The sequence below is a fragment of the Oryctolagus cuniculus genome, chromosome 6, assembly GCF_051225735.1.
Source record: "Oryctolagus cuniculus isolate XC-2025 breed Fujian yellow rabbit chromosome 6, ASM5122573v1, whole genome shotgun sequence".
Classification (NCBI taxonomy): Eukaryota; Metazoa; Chordata; class Mammalia; order Lagomorpha; family Leporidae; genus Oryctolagus; species Oryctolagus cuniculus.
Window position 1 is genome coordinate 101,205,815 of NC_142872.1, and position 19,200 is coordinate 101,225,014.

The 19,200-nt window shown below is 42.0% G+C and overlaps 1 protein-coding gene across 1 annotated transcript in view; it reads left to right on the forward strand.

The window, feature by feature from the left end:
• The first annotated feature begins 292 nt into the window (after window positions 1–292).
• The window catches only part of CRISPLD1 (cysteine rich secretory protein LCCL domain containing 1), a 50,389-nt gene continuing 31,481 nt past the window's right edge, over window positions 293–19,200 (forward strand). Inside the window, exons 1-2 of the mRNA XM_002710644.6 lie at window positions 293–843; window positions 1,816–2,136. Coding sequence (XP_002710690.3) covers window positions 1,879–2,136 — 258 coding nt within the window. The 5' untranslated portion in view covers window positions 293–843; window positions 1,816–1,878. The remainder of the gene's footprint in view (window positions 844–1,815; window positions 2,137–19,200) is intronic.

Sequence of the window (19,200 nt, forward strand, 5' to 3'; positions counted from 1 at the left end):
CCCCCACTTCTGAGTTTCCAAGACTGCAGGTGTTAAGCCCACCCACACCCACCGGGGGCTCTCCAGAACAGTCCTTTTCCGTCAGGACTGTTAAAGGCATCTTAGCACCGCGCCAGGAGGGAACGAGGAGTAGGAGTTCTGAGAGGAACGGCTGGAGCAGGGGGCCCTCCTTGAGCGAGAGCGCGCACACACACACTCAAGCGCGCACACACACACACACACACACACACACCAACAGGGTCCACACCTTCTCCGCCCCCTTTTTTGAGGCCCAAAACACGCCCACAAAGGCCCAGCGCCCAGGCTTCGCTGCGCCGGGGCCGAGGCAGGGCGGGCAGCTGGTCGCGGCGCCCGCGGGCTCCTGGCCAGGGCTGGGTGGAGGTGGAGGTGGGGGTGGGCGAGGAGGGGCGCTCACGTCACGTGCGCGCGCAGGGACCGCAATAAATGCCCGCGAGCGCGAGGGAGCCTCGGAAGCGCTGGGCGCCTGCTTCTGCACTCCGCCGCGGCCCCCCGGAGCAGCAACGCGAGGTCGCCGCCGAGCCCCGCTGCAGTCCCCGCCCCTCGCCCCAGCGGACGATGCTCAGAGACGCTCGGGCGCCCACCAGTCAGCTCGCTCTCCGCCCCAGCTGCAGCCGCTAACTTCGGGACGCTCTGCCTGCTCCTTCTTCCCGGGCTGCCGAGGAGCGGCAGACGCAGAGACGCGCGTCCCGCAGTCTGCGCCCGCGAAGCCCCCAGACGCTTCTCGCCTGCTCCTTCGCGAACCCAGCTGTGTGTGCAGTTGTGGGTGGAGGCTGGGGCGGCTACGGAGGCTCTCTGCTCTCTAGGGCGCTTCACACTGGAGAGGTAAGGGCTTTTCTCAGACGGCGTGCAGTGCTCAAGCTGCCACCTTTTCCCGTCTCCACTTTAAATTAAAAAAAAAAAAAAAAAGAAAGAAAAAGGCGAGGGAGAAGGGGAACCAACTTAGAATGGTCAGCGCGGAAGGTGGGTGGGCTCCTTGTAAGGCAGCGGCGGTGTTGGTGAGCGGCAGCTTGCTCTTGGAAGTGACTTTGTGAGTGTCGCCTCCTCGCTGTGCCGCGCGCTTCGCGTGGGGGACGAGAGACGGATGCGCTCTCGGCCGCCGTGCAGGGCGAGGAAAAGCTGGAAGCCGCCCGGGCGCTGCTGGCGCGTTTGGATGCAGGCCACAGGGTCAGCACAAACTTTGCAGGAAATGTTCGCGTTCGTGCCCTGCGCCTGGAGACTTCCTCGTGACCTCAGTTAATTCTTTGCAATATTTCCTTGGGCCTTCTAGATGTGCCCGTGGTTACATGGGTGGGTGGCAGCTTTAAAACACCTTTAGTTTTAGAATGTTGTGGGCATTATGAATGTGAGCCAGAGAGAGTGCCTGAAATATAGAATGACACCTTAAAATTCTCTGTAGAGAAAAAGGGCCCTCTAGATAGAAATAAAGCAGTCCAGGTAGGTAATACCTTTTGCAAACTGCACATAATTTAGAGTCTTGTTATTCAGAAATTATTTTCAAGCTTTGACCTTTCTGGGATAATTTTGCCGTTTATTTTCATCCTTGGGGATATTAGATTGGAAAGTATAGGCGTGTGTGTGTGTGTGTGTGTGTGTGTGTGTGTGTAAATAGTGTTCTGTGTAAAGACATCTGGAACAAAAAATGAGTTGGAAAAAAGTTACTTCCAAAAGTGGGTGTCCATTCGCTGGCATGATATAGACAGACTGACATGCCCCCTTCATAACTGCTGTTTTGCTTTTGTTATTAGAAAATATCTGCCGATATTTTCATCTTGATCACATGACATGTCGTTATAGCCAAAAGAAGTGGAAGAGCGTTTTCTTGGAGATCTTGCCCGGGAAATCCTGAGGTCATTCATTATGAAGTGTACCGCGCGGGAGTGGCTCCGAGTAACCACAGTGCTGTTCATGGCTAGAGCAGTTCCAGCCATGGTGGTTCCGAATGCCACTTTATTTGAGAAACTGTTGGAAAAGTACACGGATGAGGACGGTGAGTGGTGGACGGCCAAGCAAAGAGGGAAAAGGGCCATCACAGACGATGACATGCAGAGTATCTTGGACCTTCATAATAAATTACGAAGTCAGGTGTATCCAACAGCTTCTAATATGGAGTATATGGTAAGGAAGTTTATCAAGTGCTATGTACAAAAGAATTGTTTGTTGATATTTTCAGCCACCATGGTTAAATCCCTTCCTTCCTGTTGTTCTTTCATGTATAACCCTTTCTCCTTCATGAAATTTAAAGAAAAGATTTCCTTTGAGAGTATCTTCCTGTGCTTATTCTTTTGTTACTTGGTATTCCTTTTGTTTCTAAGAAAAGAAAAAAAAAAAAAGCTGAATTTCAGAGTAGAATTCCAGATCTGTAGATGTGGTATGCCTACTAAGTGCTCTGAGTTGTACTCTTACTGGGAAGAGGACTGCAAATGCCCAGCTGCTCTTGCATTTGCTTTTAAATGACTTAGAACAATTGCTTTCTCATTCCCCAAAGAATCTTCTGGTGCCTACTGGATCTGGAAGACTCAGAAATAATTTGAAGAAGCTTTATACAGATAGGTTCTAATGGCGCCTTGTTTCTTACAGATGTGTAAGTGCCACTGTAAAGCATCATGACACCACCAGCCGTGGGACTCTGGGCACTTTAGTAATTTCTCTCCTGTAAAGGATATAGTTCTGTGGTTGCTTTACGTTAAGGTGTGCTTTAGCAATGGCTTTCTTTTTTATCTGGATTCAGTATTTGTAAACTCTGAAGTATGAAAAGAAGCCTTGCAAAGGATTAACTGAAAATGTACAGTGTATTCTCAATCACCTTAAATTTACTCTTAGAGTAAATAAGTATGTTTGGTAAACAAAATTACTTCTCTAAGACTATTAGCATATGACTCATTAGCATACTACTTCCTACTCTGTATGACTGAAATCTGTTCTATTACTTCCTTGAATGCAGAATGCATTAGTAAAGCCTGAAATTAAACAGTAGTTGGTGATAGCAAAGCTTACTTAATGAGCATTGCAAATGACGTGTATCCTTCCGGTACGTTGCCAGGTAGTTAAAATTTTATTTTATTTTTTAAAATTCATTGAGAGGCAGAAAGAAAAAGAGAGCAAGAGCAAGTGAGTGCGCTATCTACTGGTTCACTCCCCAAATGCCCACAAGCTGGCCTAGCAGAAGCCAGGAGCTGGGAACTCAACCCAGGTCTCCCATTTGAGTAGCAGGGCCCTACCAATTTGAGCCATCTTCTGTTGCCTCCCAGGGTGTGTATTGGCAGGAAGGTTGAATTGGGAGCCAGGGCTAAGAATGGACCCCAGGTACTTCTGCATCGACGCAGGCATCTTAACCACTAGACTAAAAACCTACACCTAATTTTAATGCATTCTAGTTTTTCCTTTTTTCTGCATTTACATATTTTTGATGGGTAATTTCCATGAAATGGGAAATTTGTAAGTTTCCATGACCCATTACAACATAGGGACTTATGTTATTTTGACTTTTAGTTGAAAACAAAATTTATCCTCAAGAAAGTAGGTAGTGCTCGAGAGAACTCAGAGATTAAGAACTGGGGCTCTGGGAATCAGGCTCTCTGGGTTTAAGCTCTGGCACTGACGGCTGTGTGAGACTGGGCACTCAGCTTACTTCAGTTTCCTTGTGTCTACACATGCACTTGCCTCAAAAGGTTAAGATTCAGTGAGATAACCTGGGTAAATCTTAACTCATTATCAGGCATACTTGCAAGATCTTAGTAATATCACTAAAACATATGCAGGGTACTTTAAAAATTTTGTGGAAAATGCATTGAAAATACAACTTTATTTTGGTGCAAAATTCATGAAATCTATTCATCTGAGGGGTCTTCAAAACATTCATGAAAAGTGTAAATTAAGAAAAAAGTATACATGGATTTCAATTTTTTGTACCAAAATAAAGTTACCTTTCAATTCCATTTTTTAATTAATATTTGAAGTGCTCTTGTATAAAACGAATTCTGTGTTTTCACATACTGTTTAATTCTACCTAAGGAAATGCTCTTCTCAAAATTCAGTACAGGATAAGATATCTGTAAAAAGTGTTCTATTTTTGATTTTTGACTGTTTGCTCCAAGTGAAAAATCCTATGGCTCCTTCATCTATGAAGATTCAGACAGAAAGAGCAAGTTGTGGAAGCTTTCCAAGTAGGCCACAGTATGCTTATTCCATGTGGATAGGTATTCAGTTGCTCTCTATTTAAAACAAAGAAGAACTTGGAGTTCAAGCCCACAGAAAGAAATCTGAGAATATCTGTATGCATTTTAAGTAATATGGAAATCATGAAAGAACAGTTTTGTGATTTGTTTTCATGACTGACTTCCAGAAAAAATAACTGTCCATTGTATGATGTCTAGTCTGGGCTGTTTATAAGAGTTTCTTTTTAGTTTCATTGGTTTCATTTTATCCTTCAAATGCAGATTCAGAAACTAGCCAGGGTTTATGTTGTGTTGCCCTTAGATACTGTTAGCACTGGAACTGCGTCTTGGCCATTAACCAGACTGCAGAGAAGTTCACTGACTGTAATAGTGGAATTCATTTTCTAGAATACACATTTATGGGGAGGTCTAAAAGATAATACTATTTTATTTGAAATACTGTTGATTTATGTCTTTGATCAACACCAGTACTTATATTGTTCTAAATCTTGTAAAAGTACAATTTACTCTGTTTCTTAAAATGTGCTCTAAGCAAGCAAAATCAGAACTGGCAAAGAACTGTTTCCTGTAAAATCTGCAATGTCCTATGAAAAATGCTCCCACTTTTGGCCACTTATATCCTGTAAGATATTCCATGTGAGATGTTTGAATGGCCAGTTACATTGTGTACACTTGGTACTTATTTTTTCTTAAAACTTATTTATTTGAAAGTCAGAGTTACACACAGAGAGAAGGAGAGGCAGAGGGAGAGGTCTTCCATCCGCTGGTTCTCTCCCCAATTGGCTGCAATGGTCGGAGCTGCGCTGATCAGGAGTGAGGAACTTCTTCTGGGTCTTCCCATGCTGGTGCAGGGGCCCAAGGACTTGGGCCATCTTCTACTGCTTTCCCAGGCCATAGCAGAGAGCTGGATCAAAAGTGGAGCAGTCAGGTCTCAAACTGGCACCCATATGAGATGTTGGCACTGGCTTTAGCTGGTATACCACAGTGATGGCCCCATACTTGGTACTTATTTTAATCTGTCCTTTGTCTCTGAACCCATGGCAGCCAAGATAGATTTATACTTACTCATATTGCATTCCTACCTCCTTCTTAGCATCATTTAACTTGTAGGTCTAAAACCAGAAAGGCATATCTCTCTTTGAAGAGCTTATAGGTTCGTTGAGAAGGAAGAATAGACGAATTTGAAAATTTTCTAGTAAGCAATTATTCATGTCTATGTATAGTGTTAGGGGAGCACAGAATGGTGGGCTGTTCCCGATTGTGAGAGCAGATCAGTGCACCCCATGGGAGACCAGGATAAGCACCTGGCTCCTGCCTTTGGATAGGCGCAGTGCGCCGGCCGCAGGGCACCGGCTGCGGCGGCCACTGGAGGGTGAACCAACGGCAAAGGAAGACCTTTCTCTCTGTCTCTCTCTCTCTCTCACTGGCCTCTCTGCCTGTCAAAAAAAAAAAAAAAAAAAAAAAGAAAAAGAAAGTGATTGGGACCGTGAATTGTAGGAAAGAGTCCAGAGTACATTAAAGGAAGAGGAGTAGACAAGCAACATGTGGCAGGCATTGGCAAGATGGTTGTAGAAAACTAGAAGCAGGTTAGGTGGATGAAAGTACAGGCCACTGACAGAATCCAAAAGAGGAGAAATGAGTTACTGATGATAGGAATCAGTAATCCCAAACAGGGAGATGGCTTACATTCATTTTAGGGTAAATTGATGAACTTTAGGAGGTGGGTCATCAAATGAAGCTGTTGCAGAAGGGGCAGTGGATTTTAGAGAGGAGGGAAAAAGAATAGCACAAAGCTGTGTTTGTACCTAGAGAGCATCACGTGTTGCCTCTGCTGCTTGCTGGTAATGTGAACTCTGACAGCAACTCTTCTAGGCATGTTTCTCATTGGTGAAATGGGTGGAAGGATACAATCTGCAGGGTCTGTAGTAAGACTTGATGCTGCTGAACAGAGTCACTTGCTTCAAGCCTTTCCTTTCATGAGCCTCAAGACCACATCCCTTGGTTCTCTTCATTTCCCATGTCCTTGTTTCCTGCTCGTCAACTTTCTACTTTTATCATTCTCCCTTCCTGCAGGGCCTTTTCTACAGCTCTGACTTTAAATACTATTGTGTATTCGTGTCATGTATTCATATTTTACATCTCTATCCCACAACCCTTTCAGCTTCACTTTCATATTGCCTACTGGCCATTGGATCATCTCCATGTAATATTACTTTGGTTACCTCAAGCTGAATATATCCAAAAAGAAAACTAACTGCCTTATCCATTTCCTCTACCCTCACCTGGCAATCTTCTTTCCTTCCTGTATTTGTTCTCAGTGAATATAATGAACATCTGTTCAGTACTCACTAAGAAACAAAAAAGAAAATCGGATGCATCCTCAACTCCTGCTACCCATTCCCACCCATACAAACAAACATACAGTTACTTCCCAAATCCTAGAGAGTCTGTCTCAGAGACATCTCTGAATCCACCCTGTCTTTTCCTGATCTTTGGTTATCATCTCACACCCACATTGGTACCACACCTTCCTATGCAGCAGCCTGTGCCAGTCTGTTCCGTTAGTTCCTAACTAGTCTACCCTGCTCACTGTTACTAAAGCTGGCTTCTCCCTCATATTAATCTGAGTTGCTCATGCAGCTGCACTGAAGTTCTGTTGCATCTTGGCTGCTCACAAGTTTAAGCCACCTCGGATCACTCATAAAAGAAAACACCTGTAGTCCAATCTGTACCATAGCCTTCAATTTCCTTGGGTATATTTGAACTTGGGTTCACAGTGACCTGCTCCCTGTTCTGATTGGTAGATGTGCTCGTCAGGCTTCTGAATCCCCAATATACTCAGTGTCTCCTGTGTTTGCAGTACCTCTGTATCTTGTCTCTTTGTGGCAAACTCATCCTCAAGGCTAAGCTCATACATTGCCTTCCTGTAACGATTTCTCTGGTGTGCCCATTCTCCTGCCCTACTTCTAAAATATTCTATTGATTCATGGTATCAGCATTTTGTTGCAGTGAAAAATTTATGTGTCTGTTTTTCTTTCTAAGACTTTGAACTCCTGGAAGGGTAAGGATCATACCTTATATATCTTTTTAACCCATTGCCTAGTAAATAGAAGAGGTACTCTGTAAATGTGGTTTGAATATTGTGATGTTGAATGAAGGGATGGATGGAAGAATGGGTAAAATTATATATGAAACATATATGGAGGACAGTTAAGAAAGAGAATTAAAATGGTAAACATTTTGGAAGGGAGATTACTAACAAGAGGTTGGAATTTGGAAACACTTGAGAGGAAGACATGAATACTTCACATAATTCAGGAATTTCCCCCTATTCTTTCTTTGTTTTTTTTTTTTTTTTTTTTTTTTTTTTTTTGACAGGCAGAGTTAGTGAGAGGGAGAGAGACAGAGAGAAAGGTCTTCCTTTTCCGTTGGTTCACCCCTCCAAGTGGTTGCTACCGTTGATGCGCTGTGCTGCGCCGATCCAAAGCCAGGAGCCAGATGCTTCCTCCTGGTCTCCCACGCGGGTGCAGGGCCCAAGCACTTGGGCCATCCTACACTGCCTTCCTGGGCCACAGCAGAGAGCTGGACTGGAAGAGGAGCAACCGGGAAGGAATCCGGTGCCCTAACTGGGACTAGAACCTGGGGTGCCGACGCCGCAGGCGAAGCATTAGCCTAGTGAGCCGCGGCGCTGACTTCCCCCTATTCTTTGTAATAGTCATAGGATGCTAAGACTTATCCTGTAGTATAGAGCTATAAAGATCACAAGAAAAATACTCAAATGATCTAGAATTTAATTAATAAAATGAATTATTGGGTATTTACTTTTTGTCATAAAATTTAACAGAGCCTCTAAAACATCGTAAGTTGAGTAAAATCCAAAATAATTTAATATTAAAGTATACCTCAGTCTAAAATGTACCTTAGCAATCACGACACTTGGGCCAATTTTATAAACCACCGCTTTCCGCTATTACACTTTCCGTGTCTTTATGAGAATGGTTGGCAGATGCTCTGCCAGGAGGGTTGGTAGCTACGCATGCTTATTCTAGCCTCACATCTGGGTGAGGATATGGGCAGAAGCTTGGCACAACACTTTTCCACATGTAGAGTGAAACACATGTGAATACTCCTCTTTTTGCTAGGCAACCAGAAGCTGTGAGCCAAACACCCGGTGGTGCTCTCGGCCTATGGTGCGTGTTGCTACAATAGCAGCTAGATTCCAGTTTGTCACTTTATGTTCTTTCTAGGCCATGCTAAAATTGGAAATCAGGTTTTGTTGCTGTTTTTTGTTGTTGTTGTTGTTTTTTCTCTTCTGTTCCTCAGAACAGCAGATAATTCTAGACAGTGGACTTTGGCAAGCTAGTTTATTGAAGAGGGTGATGTTAGTCTAGGGTATACAGAAGTTATTGTTTGTTACTCTGTCTACTCTCATAGACCCATATTTTCTGACATTATTTGCTGTCAGCAGCATGTATACAGAGTGACTGCAGATAAAGAGATAATGGCCTCATAGTTTGTTTGCCCATAGCTCAGTGTTTAGATATTTCTTAACCTCGCTGAAAGTGTCAGCATTCAAGCAATTAAGATTTTACTGCAACTCTTGATTCCTGAAACAGTGGCTTTCTGTCTGATAAGTAGTGCTTGTCTGAAAACTTCCGGAAATTAAATCCTTTTATCTTTTATTGATGTACTGTATCTATATGCACTTAAAAATATGTGAAATCTCTTTGTTGGTTCAAAGAATATTGTCATTATTGAAAGTTACCAGACTTTCTTTATTCTAACTTTAAAATAGCTTATTTAATTTTTCTAGGATTTTTGCTTTAATAATGTTGTTTAGGTATAATAAAGTTGTCTTTTAAGGATCTTTGTGCACAAAATTTTAGATTACAAAACGTTTTGGAATCTTCATTTCCCTTAAGTCATTGACAGTTGTTTTGCTGTTACTTTTTTTTTTTTTTTTTTTGACAGGCAGAGTTAGACAGAGAGAGAGAGAGACAGAGATAGAAAGGCATTTGGCTGCTACGGCCGATGTGGTGCACCGATCTGAAGCCAGGAGCCAGGCACCTTCCCCTGGTCTCCCACGCGGGTGCAGGACCCGAGCACTTGGGCCATCCTCCACTGCCTTCCTGGGCCACAGCAGAGAGCTGGACTGGAAGAGGAGAAACCGGGACAGAACCGGCACCCCAACCGGGACTAGAACCCGGGGTACCAGCACTGCAGGTGGAGGATTAGCCAAGTGAGCCATGGTGCCGGTCTGTTATAGTTTTGGAAATTGACTGTAGATGGCAACTCCTGTAGGAAGAAAGTGACATCATAGCCCAGTTCCACTGAACTTGGAAATTCTGGACTTCTGGGAGAGTACTGATTCTACCTTAAATATAAACAATATAAACATGTTTAGGTGAAGTAGTTTCTATCAGGGAATGGAACAACCTGGACTAGGAAAAGTACCCCAAAATTTTGGAAATGTACATTCATTCATTACTTCATTTGGCAGGTATTAGAATTAATCATAAGCCAGTCACTGTCTAGGGCTCAGCCTTAAACACAACTAGCGTTATCCCTTGTGTTGGAGCAATTGTGAAGGCCCCAAATCTTTACATTCAGCAAGGAGCTCCATCTGGCTGACAGACTGGGCATGGAAGGACTGTGGGAACTGAGATCAGAAAGTTAAAGACAGATACAGGTCATTGTAAAGATTCACCTTAAATCATTGATAAAAAACCATCTGAATTTTTGAATAGAGAAGTAGCATGATCTTCCTGTTATCCAGTTTCATTCTGGTTTTGCTGAGAAAAGACTTTAAAAGCATAAGGAAGAGGAGCAAGGGTATGAGCAGAGATTCAAGGCTATTGCAGTAATCCATCCAACAGTTGATGGTGGCTAGGAGTGGGGTAGTGGCAGTGAAGATGGTAAGAAATGTCAAGAACACAAATGTAAACCTCTTTGTAATTATTACATTAATTTTGACAAATTTAAGGAAACCTGTTGTAATGCTATTGAAATTGAATTGGTCAGCCAAGCAGCCACTAGGCTGGGATATCCTGCAAGTGATGCAAGATCTAAACCCTTCCAAGGCTTGGTTGCAGGTTTTTAAAGACTGGTGGCAATTTCATTTTCATTTAAATGTCAGTGGGAAAAATTCTGGATCCTTTAACTTGCAGAGGCTTCCAGACTATTTGTTGAGATTCCAGAAAATCACTAGTTTCTTGGTACTAATTTATCAGCACAATCCCAAGAGATTAGAGGACACAGAACCCAGTTTCTAACTTCTGCTTCTCAGAATGGAGATACTGCCTGTTTTCTGACATACTCTGCCCTCCCCTCCCCAAACCCATTCTTCTTCCTCACTGTCCATAAATAAAAGAGATGAAAACTTAAGCCTAAGAAGCAAGAAAGGACAGTAGTGTAGTAGACAGATTTTGGACTTGGGATGTTGTATACAGTTATTGCCTGAGGAACTGGCATCTTTATAGTTCTCAGTTTCTAAGAAGGGGAAGAATGTGGATAGACCAGCTTTTGGTGAATACTGGAGCTAAGTGTTAAGACATACTAAACCTGCTACTTCACATAGGTATGCAAGTGCACTTGTCATGAATGCATTCAGACATATGGCAACCAGCTATATGTGGTCTAGTCTTGAAAAGTTAGGATTCATCAGCATTAAGATAGTATTTAAAGTCATGAGGAAAGACCAGATCATCTAGTGAATGAATACAGAGATGGCCAAGAAGTGAGCACTTGATGCCCTTTACAGGATAGAGCAGTGGGGAAGATTAATTAAAGAGAGTTAACAATTAGAAAGAGGGCCATGGGAGCATGAGGACCTGGAAATTAAATAAAGAAATGCAGAAAGAATGATCCAGTCTGTTAAGTGCAGCTTATAAAGCTCAAATAAACTGCAGTTATGACATTTAATGACATATGTAACAATATGGAGACTGGAGAACTGATAATATAGTTTGGGTGGGGATATACTGATCCAAGAGGGATTCAAGAATATTATGAGTGGTAGGCATTTGGCATAGTGGTTGAAATGCACTAAGGATACCAGCATCCAATATCAGAATGAGTTCAAGTCCTGACCCTGTTTCCGATATCAGCTTTCTACCTATGTGTAACCTGGGAAGCAGCAGATAATGGTTAACTACTAGGGTCTTTGCCACCCATGAGGGAGTCCTGGGTTGAGTTCTGAGCTCTTGGAGGCTTCTGCCTGGTCCAGCTCTGACTGATGCTGGCATTTGGATAGTTGAAGCATTTGTTCAGACAGGAGGAGAAACAGAAGAAAGTGAGGATGAAATCAAGAGTTCCTTTTTTTGGTCGATCATAGCTTGAGATGCCATGCATCAGTTACTTAATGGTCAGTGGAAGAATGAGATTAGATATAAAAATGTGGAAATCATACAACTATTATTAGAAATTACCTGCACTGAACTGACTGAGCAACATCATCTGAGGAGAAGATATTTGTGGTCAAAGGTTGAGTCTTGGAGTACAACACTGTGTGGAGGTTGAGCAGAAAGGAGATGCTAGCGGAGAAGAAGAGAACAAATGGTCAGTAAGTTTGGAGGAAAAGACAGGACACTCTGGTGTCCCACAAGCCAGAAGAATGTTCCACAAGGAGAAGCCCATGTTTCTCAGTATCACTGAAGAACTGCATATGCTGAAAGGGCAACAATGGTTTTGTCAATGTGAGGCCATTGGTGACCTTCTTAGGAGTAATTTCAGTGGCTCTGAAGGCCCTGAAATCAGTAAGGCCCTGAAGCCTTTTTGACGAGGTAAGAAGAGAAAGGGAGGTGAGGGAGTGGAGTAGTAACTGACTTCTGAAGATGAAGATGATGATCAAAGAGATGGGATGGTTATAGAGAGGAAGATGGGAAACCTTGTTTTAGTTTTTACTTTTGATTTTGAGAGAGCATGTTTATAGGTTGATTTGATTGGATAAGTTGAAAAAGCACTTGGCATGGGTGAGAAGAAGTAATAATTAAGTCAGTTCATTTATTCCAACAAAATAGGCTGAAGCTGAAGGTACAGAAGCAGGAAATTCAGGGCATTTAATAAAGAAAAGAGATGGGAATTACCAGGTGGATGCTTTTGGTTTTCTCAGTGAATTCTAAAATTTCATTAGGTGAAATTGAGCGGGCAAGAAAGGAGGGAGTCTGTGTCAAAGGGATCACATAAATAAGACCAGTGTCTGCTAATAATAATTGATATAATTAAAAGGAGAGAGCAATCCAACATGGGAAGCAGGATACACAACAGACTCATAGAATGACAAATGCCCTAAACAGCACTCTGGCCTCAGAATCAGCCCTTAAGGCATTCAGATCTGGCTAAAAAGCCCATGAGAGTTTTTCAGGCATGGAAAGCCAAGACACTGTGGCAAAAAATGACCTAAATGAAAGATCTCTGTGAGTGAGATCCCAGTGGAAAGAAGGGGCCATCAAAGAAGGAGGCACCTTTCTCTGAAGGGAGGAGAGAACTTCCACTTTGATTATGCTTATCTAAATAAGGTCGGAGTTTGTGAACTCCAGAGGCTTCCATAGCCTTGGCAGCTTATGACAAGAGCCTCTGGTGATTACTATCATCATAAATAAGAGTGTGAATTGTTAAATCAACAGCGGGAGTTACTGTGCACTTACTCCCCTTGTAGGATCTCTGTCCTTAATGTGTTGTTCTATGAGAATGGTAAAACTAGTCTTCAAACAGTACTTTTATCTTTGTGTCATCTGTGTGGGTGCAAACTGTTGAAATCTTTGCTAAGTATAGAGTTGATCTTCTGTATATAAAGATAATTAAAACTGAATCTTAATGAAGAATGCGATGGGAGAAGGGCTAGAAGATGGGATGGTTTGCAGGTGGGAGGGAGGTTATGGGGGGAAGAACCACTATAATCCAAAAGTTGTACTTTTGGGTAATATTAAAAATTAAAAAAATGAGGGAATCTGAAGATTAGTATGTTATGAGATATTGATTTTAAAGATATTGTAAAGAAGACTTTGTCAAGTCAGAATGTATGTTCACTGGTTCCATAGTTCTGTAAATTCAGGTCTAACAGATAAGGAAGAAGCTTACTATTGTGTGTCAAGTTATTGCCAGTAGTCGGGTTTAAAGTAGTAAGGTTTTCTCTGGTTTGCCTTTGGTCACATAACTCTATCCAGGCATATCACATGCTTGAGCTTTGGAGATACTTGCCTGTGAAACTCCTGCAGATAAGACAGATTTGTTCAAAGACATGTTAGTTTAGGGTTTGATATTCAAAGATTCAGATATTAGGTAATATGAGCAAAGTACAGGTATAGAAACATAACAAACAGTGTGTTTGAAGTTCAACTGTGCACTGAATACTAAATATAGATAGTGGTATAGTAATATAAAATTAAATTACGGAACTAATGACACAAAAAATAACTTTGATTAGTGGGTTACAAAACTGGCCAAAGATAAACTATGACTGGTAAATCTCAGTTTGTTCATTTTTTTTACTAGTTTATGAGTAAGTATGATTAAGTTAGCTAAATACATACAGCTTTTTGAGGACAAGATAGCAACAGATTTTCTATATTGGCAGGTTATCAACCTTAAAGGCAAAATATTAATATGGATTCAATCTATTTAATAGGCTGTGCACACTTTATATCTTAAGGTTTTAAACCAAAGAGTAGGAAGTGTTTATCATGGAAAAGAGCTAGATATAATTTGAGGGTTAGAAATATAAGAAGTGTTAAGCCAAATGTTACTCAGACTTCCATGTACATATGAACTACAATTCAGATTTTGATTCAGTAGGTAAGTGTGGGTGGATGTCAATGTTCTACACACCTAAAAAGCTCCCAGGTGATATGGCAGCCATATCACCTCAGTTTGAGGAGAAAGAAGGCATTGGCTTCTTGGAGGAAGCAGGGTTACAGTCCTGATGAGAACAGATGACTGTAGAATTCAGATTCTTTTATTTTCCCCTTCCCAACTGTAAACTGTTAATGCAAGAAAAACAGAAACTCTTCCTCACTCAGTTTTACCAGGTACTTAAAAACCAAAATGATGAAAAAGCTTGAACAGTAAGACTCCCCACGGTCTAATGTTAAAGCAACCTCATTGCAAGAGGATTGGAAAATGGAATCTCAAAATTAGTGACACAATTCTGGGTAGTCAGAAGTGAAGTGCAGCCAAGGAGAGGATAAACTTTAAAGGCTATGGGAGAGAGGAGAAATTAAAATTTCAGGTTGGGCAAGAACTGTGAAGGGACGGCCACTAGATAATAGGGAATGAGATATTTGGTAAGAGCAGGGACACATGTATAAGTTACTGTTTATGGTTAGTCCCTTATGTATGATTGCAACTCAAGTAATGCAAGTAACCAAACAATGGATAATCCAATGAAAGTGCTGGTCCTAAAACATAAAACTGTGTCTTAACATTTGCTCAAGATGGGGCCAACCCATATCCGCAGAACTGAATGGTGAGATCAGATGTTGGGTAGAGAAGGGAAACCAAAATGAGGAAAGTGTTGGGGGAAGGGTGGCTCTGAATGGAGATGGAATAAGAACATCAGAACTGCCTGGAAAGAAGTCAAGAGTCTGTTAAATCAGGAGTACTGTGGACAAAGTGAGTACCACCTGAACAAACAAAGCGTGCTGTTTCACATGAACAACTGTGCTGTTACCCCATATACCTTTTGTTTTTTGATGCTGAATCTTGCCAAACCCACTTGCTTTTGTAGATAGGAGAGGCTTGTGCCATCCGTGTTTTCTCTCTAGTGAATTCCCACTCTTCCTCCAAGCCTCACCTAAAGTATAAGCAGGCCTTGTGTAAACTCTCCACTGAGTTAGGCAGCACCAGCTTAGGTTCCTAGATTCTATAATCTTTTGTACATGACGTTACTGTTTGCATCCTTGCCTCTTTCTCCAGCCTGGCATTCCTTTGTGGGAAGGTGCTGTGCCGTAGTCATCTTTGCATTCCTAGGCTGAGCCACTAAAACGTGCTGTAATCTCCATTAATGCTAGTTGGACAGATGCTAGAAAAACAATGCAGTGAATGAAAAACATGACAAAATGACTAGGTTTTCAACAAGTTAAAGTGGATAGAAGGAAAAAATGTAATTCTGTTTTGACAAGTTAGGGGTATTAAAGACCTTTGAAAGCATTTTTTTCCCATGAAGTATTGTGTTCAAGTTTTATCTAGTACACGAAAACTTTGGTTGGAACAATATCATTGTTTAGTAATTATGAAAGATGGCCAAATTATCGTTGGATTTCAGTATCCTTCAGGGTTACATTGGGTTTCTGACATCTCTTTTATTTTTTGGGGGGTGATTAGATCCCCTCAGGTCAGAGGGATGGGGTCTTACAGGATTTAGAATGATCAGGATGCTAAGGCTCTTCCTGGAGAATTGGTTTCAAAATGTTAATCCTAAAGTAGTAAGAAATATATAAAATATTATGTTGTAGATTACATAAGAATAATAAAGATTTTCAAAATAAAAAGCGATGACCATGGAAGGCTTCTTAGGTGTAATTTGTAGCAGTATTAGGAAGAGATTATAGTCATTGTGTAGTAGGTACTGTGTCCTCAAGCATTTGGGTGCTGACAGCCTTATCATTAAGTTATTGATGGGGAAAGATGTGCGCAGTTCATTCTAAGGGAGGACATGGCAGTCATGATCTCAGCACACCTCTTTTAGGGAGCTGGTTAAAGACATTTTTCTAAGTGCTGAAAGGAACCTGGTTGTAGTATGTGTTAATCATGGCAGACTCGAGCAGCCCAGCACTATTCTTTTTTCTCCTCTGCAAACCTGTGAAGACACACTTCATTTGAGGTAATGTGATGGTTTGACTTTTTATTACACATTTTCATTTTGTTTGACAGAGAGACAGGATAGAAACAGATCTTCCAACTGATGGTTCACTCCCCAGTAGCCCACAACAGCCAGAGCTGGGCCAGGCCAGTGCTTGACATCTGCTTCCTGTCAGAGTGTACATTAGCAGGAAGCTGGACCAGGAGTGCAACCTGGACCTGAACCTGGCACTCCAGTATGGAATGCAGATGTCCTGAGCTATATCAGACACTTACCTATCGTTTGGCTTTTTAAGTTAAACAGTTAGTACAAATTATTTCTGAGTTTGGGCTTATTAATGCTTATACAATATTCCTGTGTGTGTGTGTGTATGTGTGTGTATCTTCAGAGATACAGGCTCCTGTAGAAATATCATGGAAATTTAATGCAAAAAGTTCTTAAATTAGTTAAATGTCAAGAAATTCACAGCAAAATTCGGAGTAACTTTTTCTAAATTTACTTGATAATTAATATTGTTTGAAATTTAAATTCCAAGATGTTTGTTTATTCTTTCATTGGAACTTTCAGTGGCAGTGATTGTCATATGTTTTGAAAATTTTCTCATTTATTTAATTTTATTGTATATGAGAGAGAGACAGACAGACACACAGAGAGAATGTGCTTCTGTCTGCTGGTTTGTTTCCCAAATGTCCAAAATAGCAAGGGCTGGACCAAGCTAAAACCAGGAACCAGGAACTCAATCCAGGGGTTCTACATGGATGGCAGGGACCCAAGTACTTGGGACGTCGTCTCTGTCTCCCAGGGTGCACATGAGCAAGATACCATTAGAAGAGGAGGGGTCAGGACTTGAACCAGGCTTTGCAATGTGGGATGCGGTTGTCCCAGGCAGCAACTTGACCACTGAGCCAAAAAAACACCTCTGCCTTGTTTTTTGATGATTCAGAACTTTGGACATGAATTCCTACCTTAGTTATATGAATACCAACAGTGTTCTAAATGCAAATAAAAGTGCTATATTAATCACAGCAAAGTATGCAGATTGTTAAAACAAAAGAGAAAAGAACATGTATTGAGATCTAGTATATCCCAGGTAATACATTTTCATAAAATTTTACAATTTACATAAAAATTCTGAGATATATTTATTCTGAGATATTTGTTTCTCACTGGGAATAAATGTCACAATAATAAGGGTTGAGTGGAAATTGTGTGTGTGTGTGTGTGTGTGTGTGTGTGTGTGTAGGTTTGAACCAGGTAAAGGAGATCCACAGGGGATGGTTAGGCCCGGAGCCTGGAAATAGGGCTGTGTGAGAGGACAAGCTCACCAGCAAGATGAAGCAGAGAGAAGGCAGAGGGGTGAATCTTACTGAAACTGTTCTCCTTTCCTTTGACTCACTGTGTCCTCTATGGCTAAATCCAACAGGAAGCTAAGGAGCAAGAGAGCCCCAGCTAACTCAGTGGGCGGTGTTTAGTGTTTTGGGACACAGAGCAGAGCAGCAGTGGGCTGAGTGGCTTTGTGGCACAGATGAAGGATATTTAGTGCAGTGTTCCTGTCACTTTCTCAAAAAGACTTTGAAAACTGTGTGTGTGTGTGTGTGTGTGTGAGGGAGGGAGGGAGATCCTCCTCATAGTCCTTGTTTAGAAATTGTAGGAGATAGGCTGGCGCCGTGGCTCACTAGGCTAATCCTCCACCCACCTGTGGTGCCGGCACTCTGGGTTCTAGTCCTGGTTGGGGTGCCGGTTCGGTCCTGGTTGCTCCTCTTCCAGTCCAGCTCTCTGCTGTGGCCCGGGAAGGCAGTGGAGGATGGCCCAAGTGCTTGGGCCCCTGCACCCTCATGGGAGACCAGGAGGAAGCACCTGGCTCCTGGCTTCGGATCAGTGCAGCATGCCGACCGTAGCGGCCATTTTGGGGGGTGAACCAACGGAAGGAAGACCTTTCTCACTGTCTAACTCTGCCTGTCCAAAAAAAAATTAGATGGTACTTTTTCCCTTACTAAAGGATTTTCCTAAATACTGAGGTCTTCCCTCTTATATGACAATTAAAATAATGACAGCAACTCAGCCTTGGATTTATGAGAAAGTCAATAAAAACATATGACATTGACTAAAAAATACAGATTAAACTTTGTAGGGCTTTGCCTCTATCTAACGTGGACCCATTATAAATTCCCTTCCACTTGAATTTATATCAGCCATGTGTATTTGAAGCAGGGAATTGAGTTGTCTCTGCCCTAAGTTATTGCTCACTCCTAGGATGTGAGACCGGAAATAATTAGTGAATAATATCGGTGATCTTTTATAAGCCAAGTCTTATATTAGGTGCCTATGGAAAATGCACACAAAGTATGACACAGTTTTCACTTAAAATTCTAGTTGGGGGAATGGGTGTTAAGACATTGTTATGGAAACTGCATCCCATATAGGAGTGCCTGGCTCGGCTCCTAATTCCAGTTTTTTGCTAATGCACATCCTGGAAGGCAACAGAAGATGGCTCAAGTAAATGGGTCCCTGCCACCCCTGTGGAAGACCCAGATGTTCTGTGCTCCTGGCTTCCACCTGGCCCAGCCCCGGCTGTTGGTAACATTTGGGTAGTGAACCAGTGGCTGCAAGTTCTCTGTGGTGTCTCTCTCTCCCCTCTACATTTCACATAAGATTTTAAACAAATACATTCTGATTTGGGAGTTAAGACTGAAAGCCATAGAGACAGAGCTAAAGACTATATAGAGAGAGAATCTACAGTAATTTGTAAATTATGTGTTTAGAAAGATTCAGACAAGGTTGGAATAAAGGAAGACTTGCGGTTGGAATGACTTCACAACGAAGAAGGAATGTGAACATTCCTTGGAGAAAGGGTAAGGTTTAAATATCTAAGGAGGAAAGGTTACAGTAGTCCTAGAGGCACAAGTCTCTTGTGGGTTCAGGGACTGAGATGTGGACAAGTGCTGGATCCCCGCCACTCAGTGTGGTTATTCAGTTGATTGTCCTAGCCCCAGGTGTTAGAAGTGTCATAGCTTGGGATTCTCTCCTGACCCAGTTATCAGAATCTGCATTTTTACAAGGTCCTTTGGTGGCTTATGAGCTTCTTAAGGTTTGCTGGAGACCGCTGGAGACCTCTGTAAGGAACCTGTGATGGGGGTGAGGGGAGCCTTGACAGCATGATGTAGTGAATCGGTAGAAAATCTGTAAAAAATATAAGGATTGTGAAAA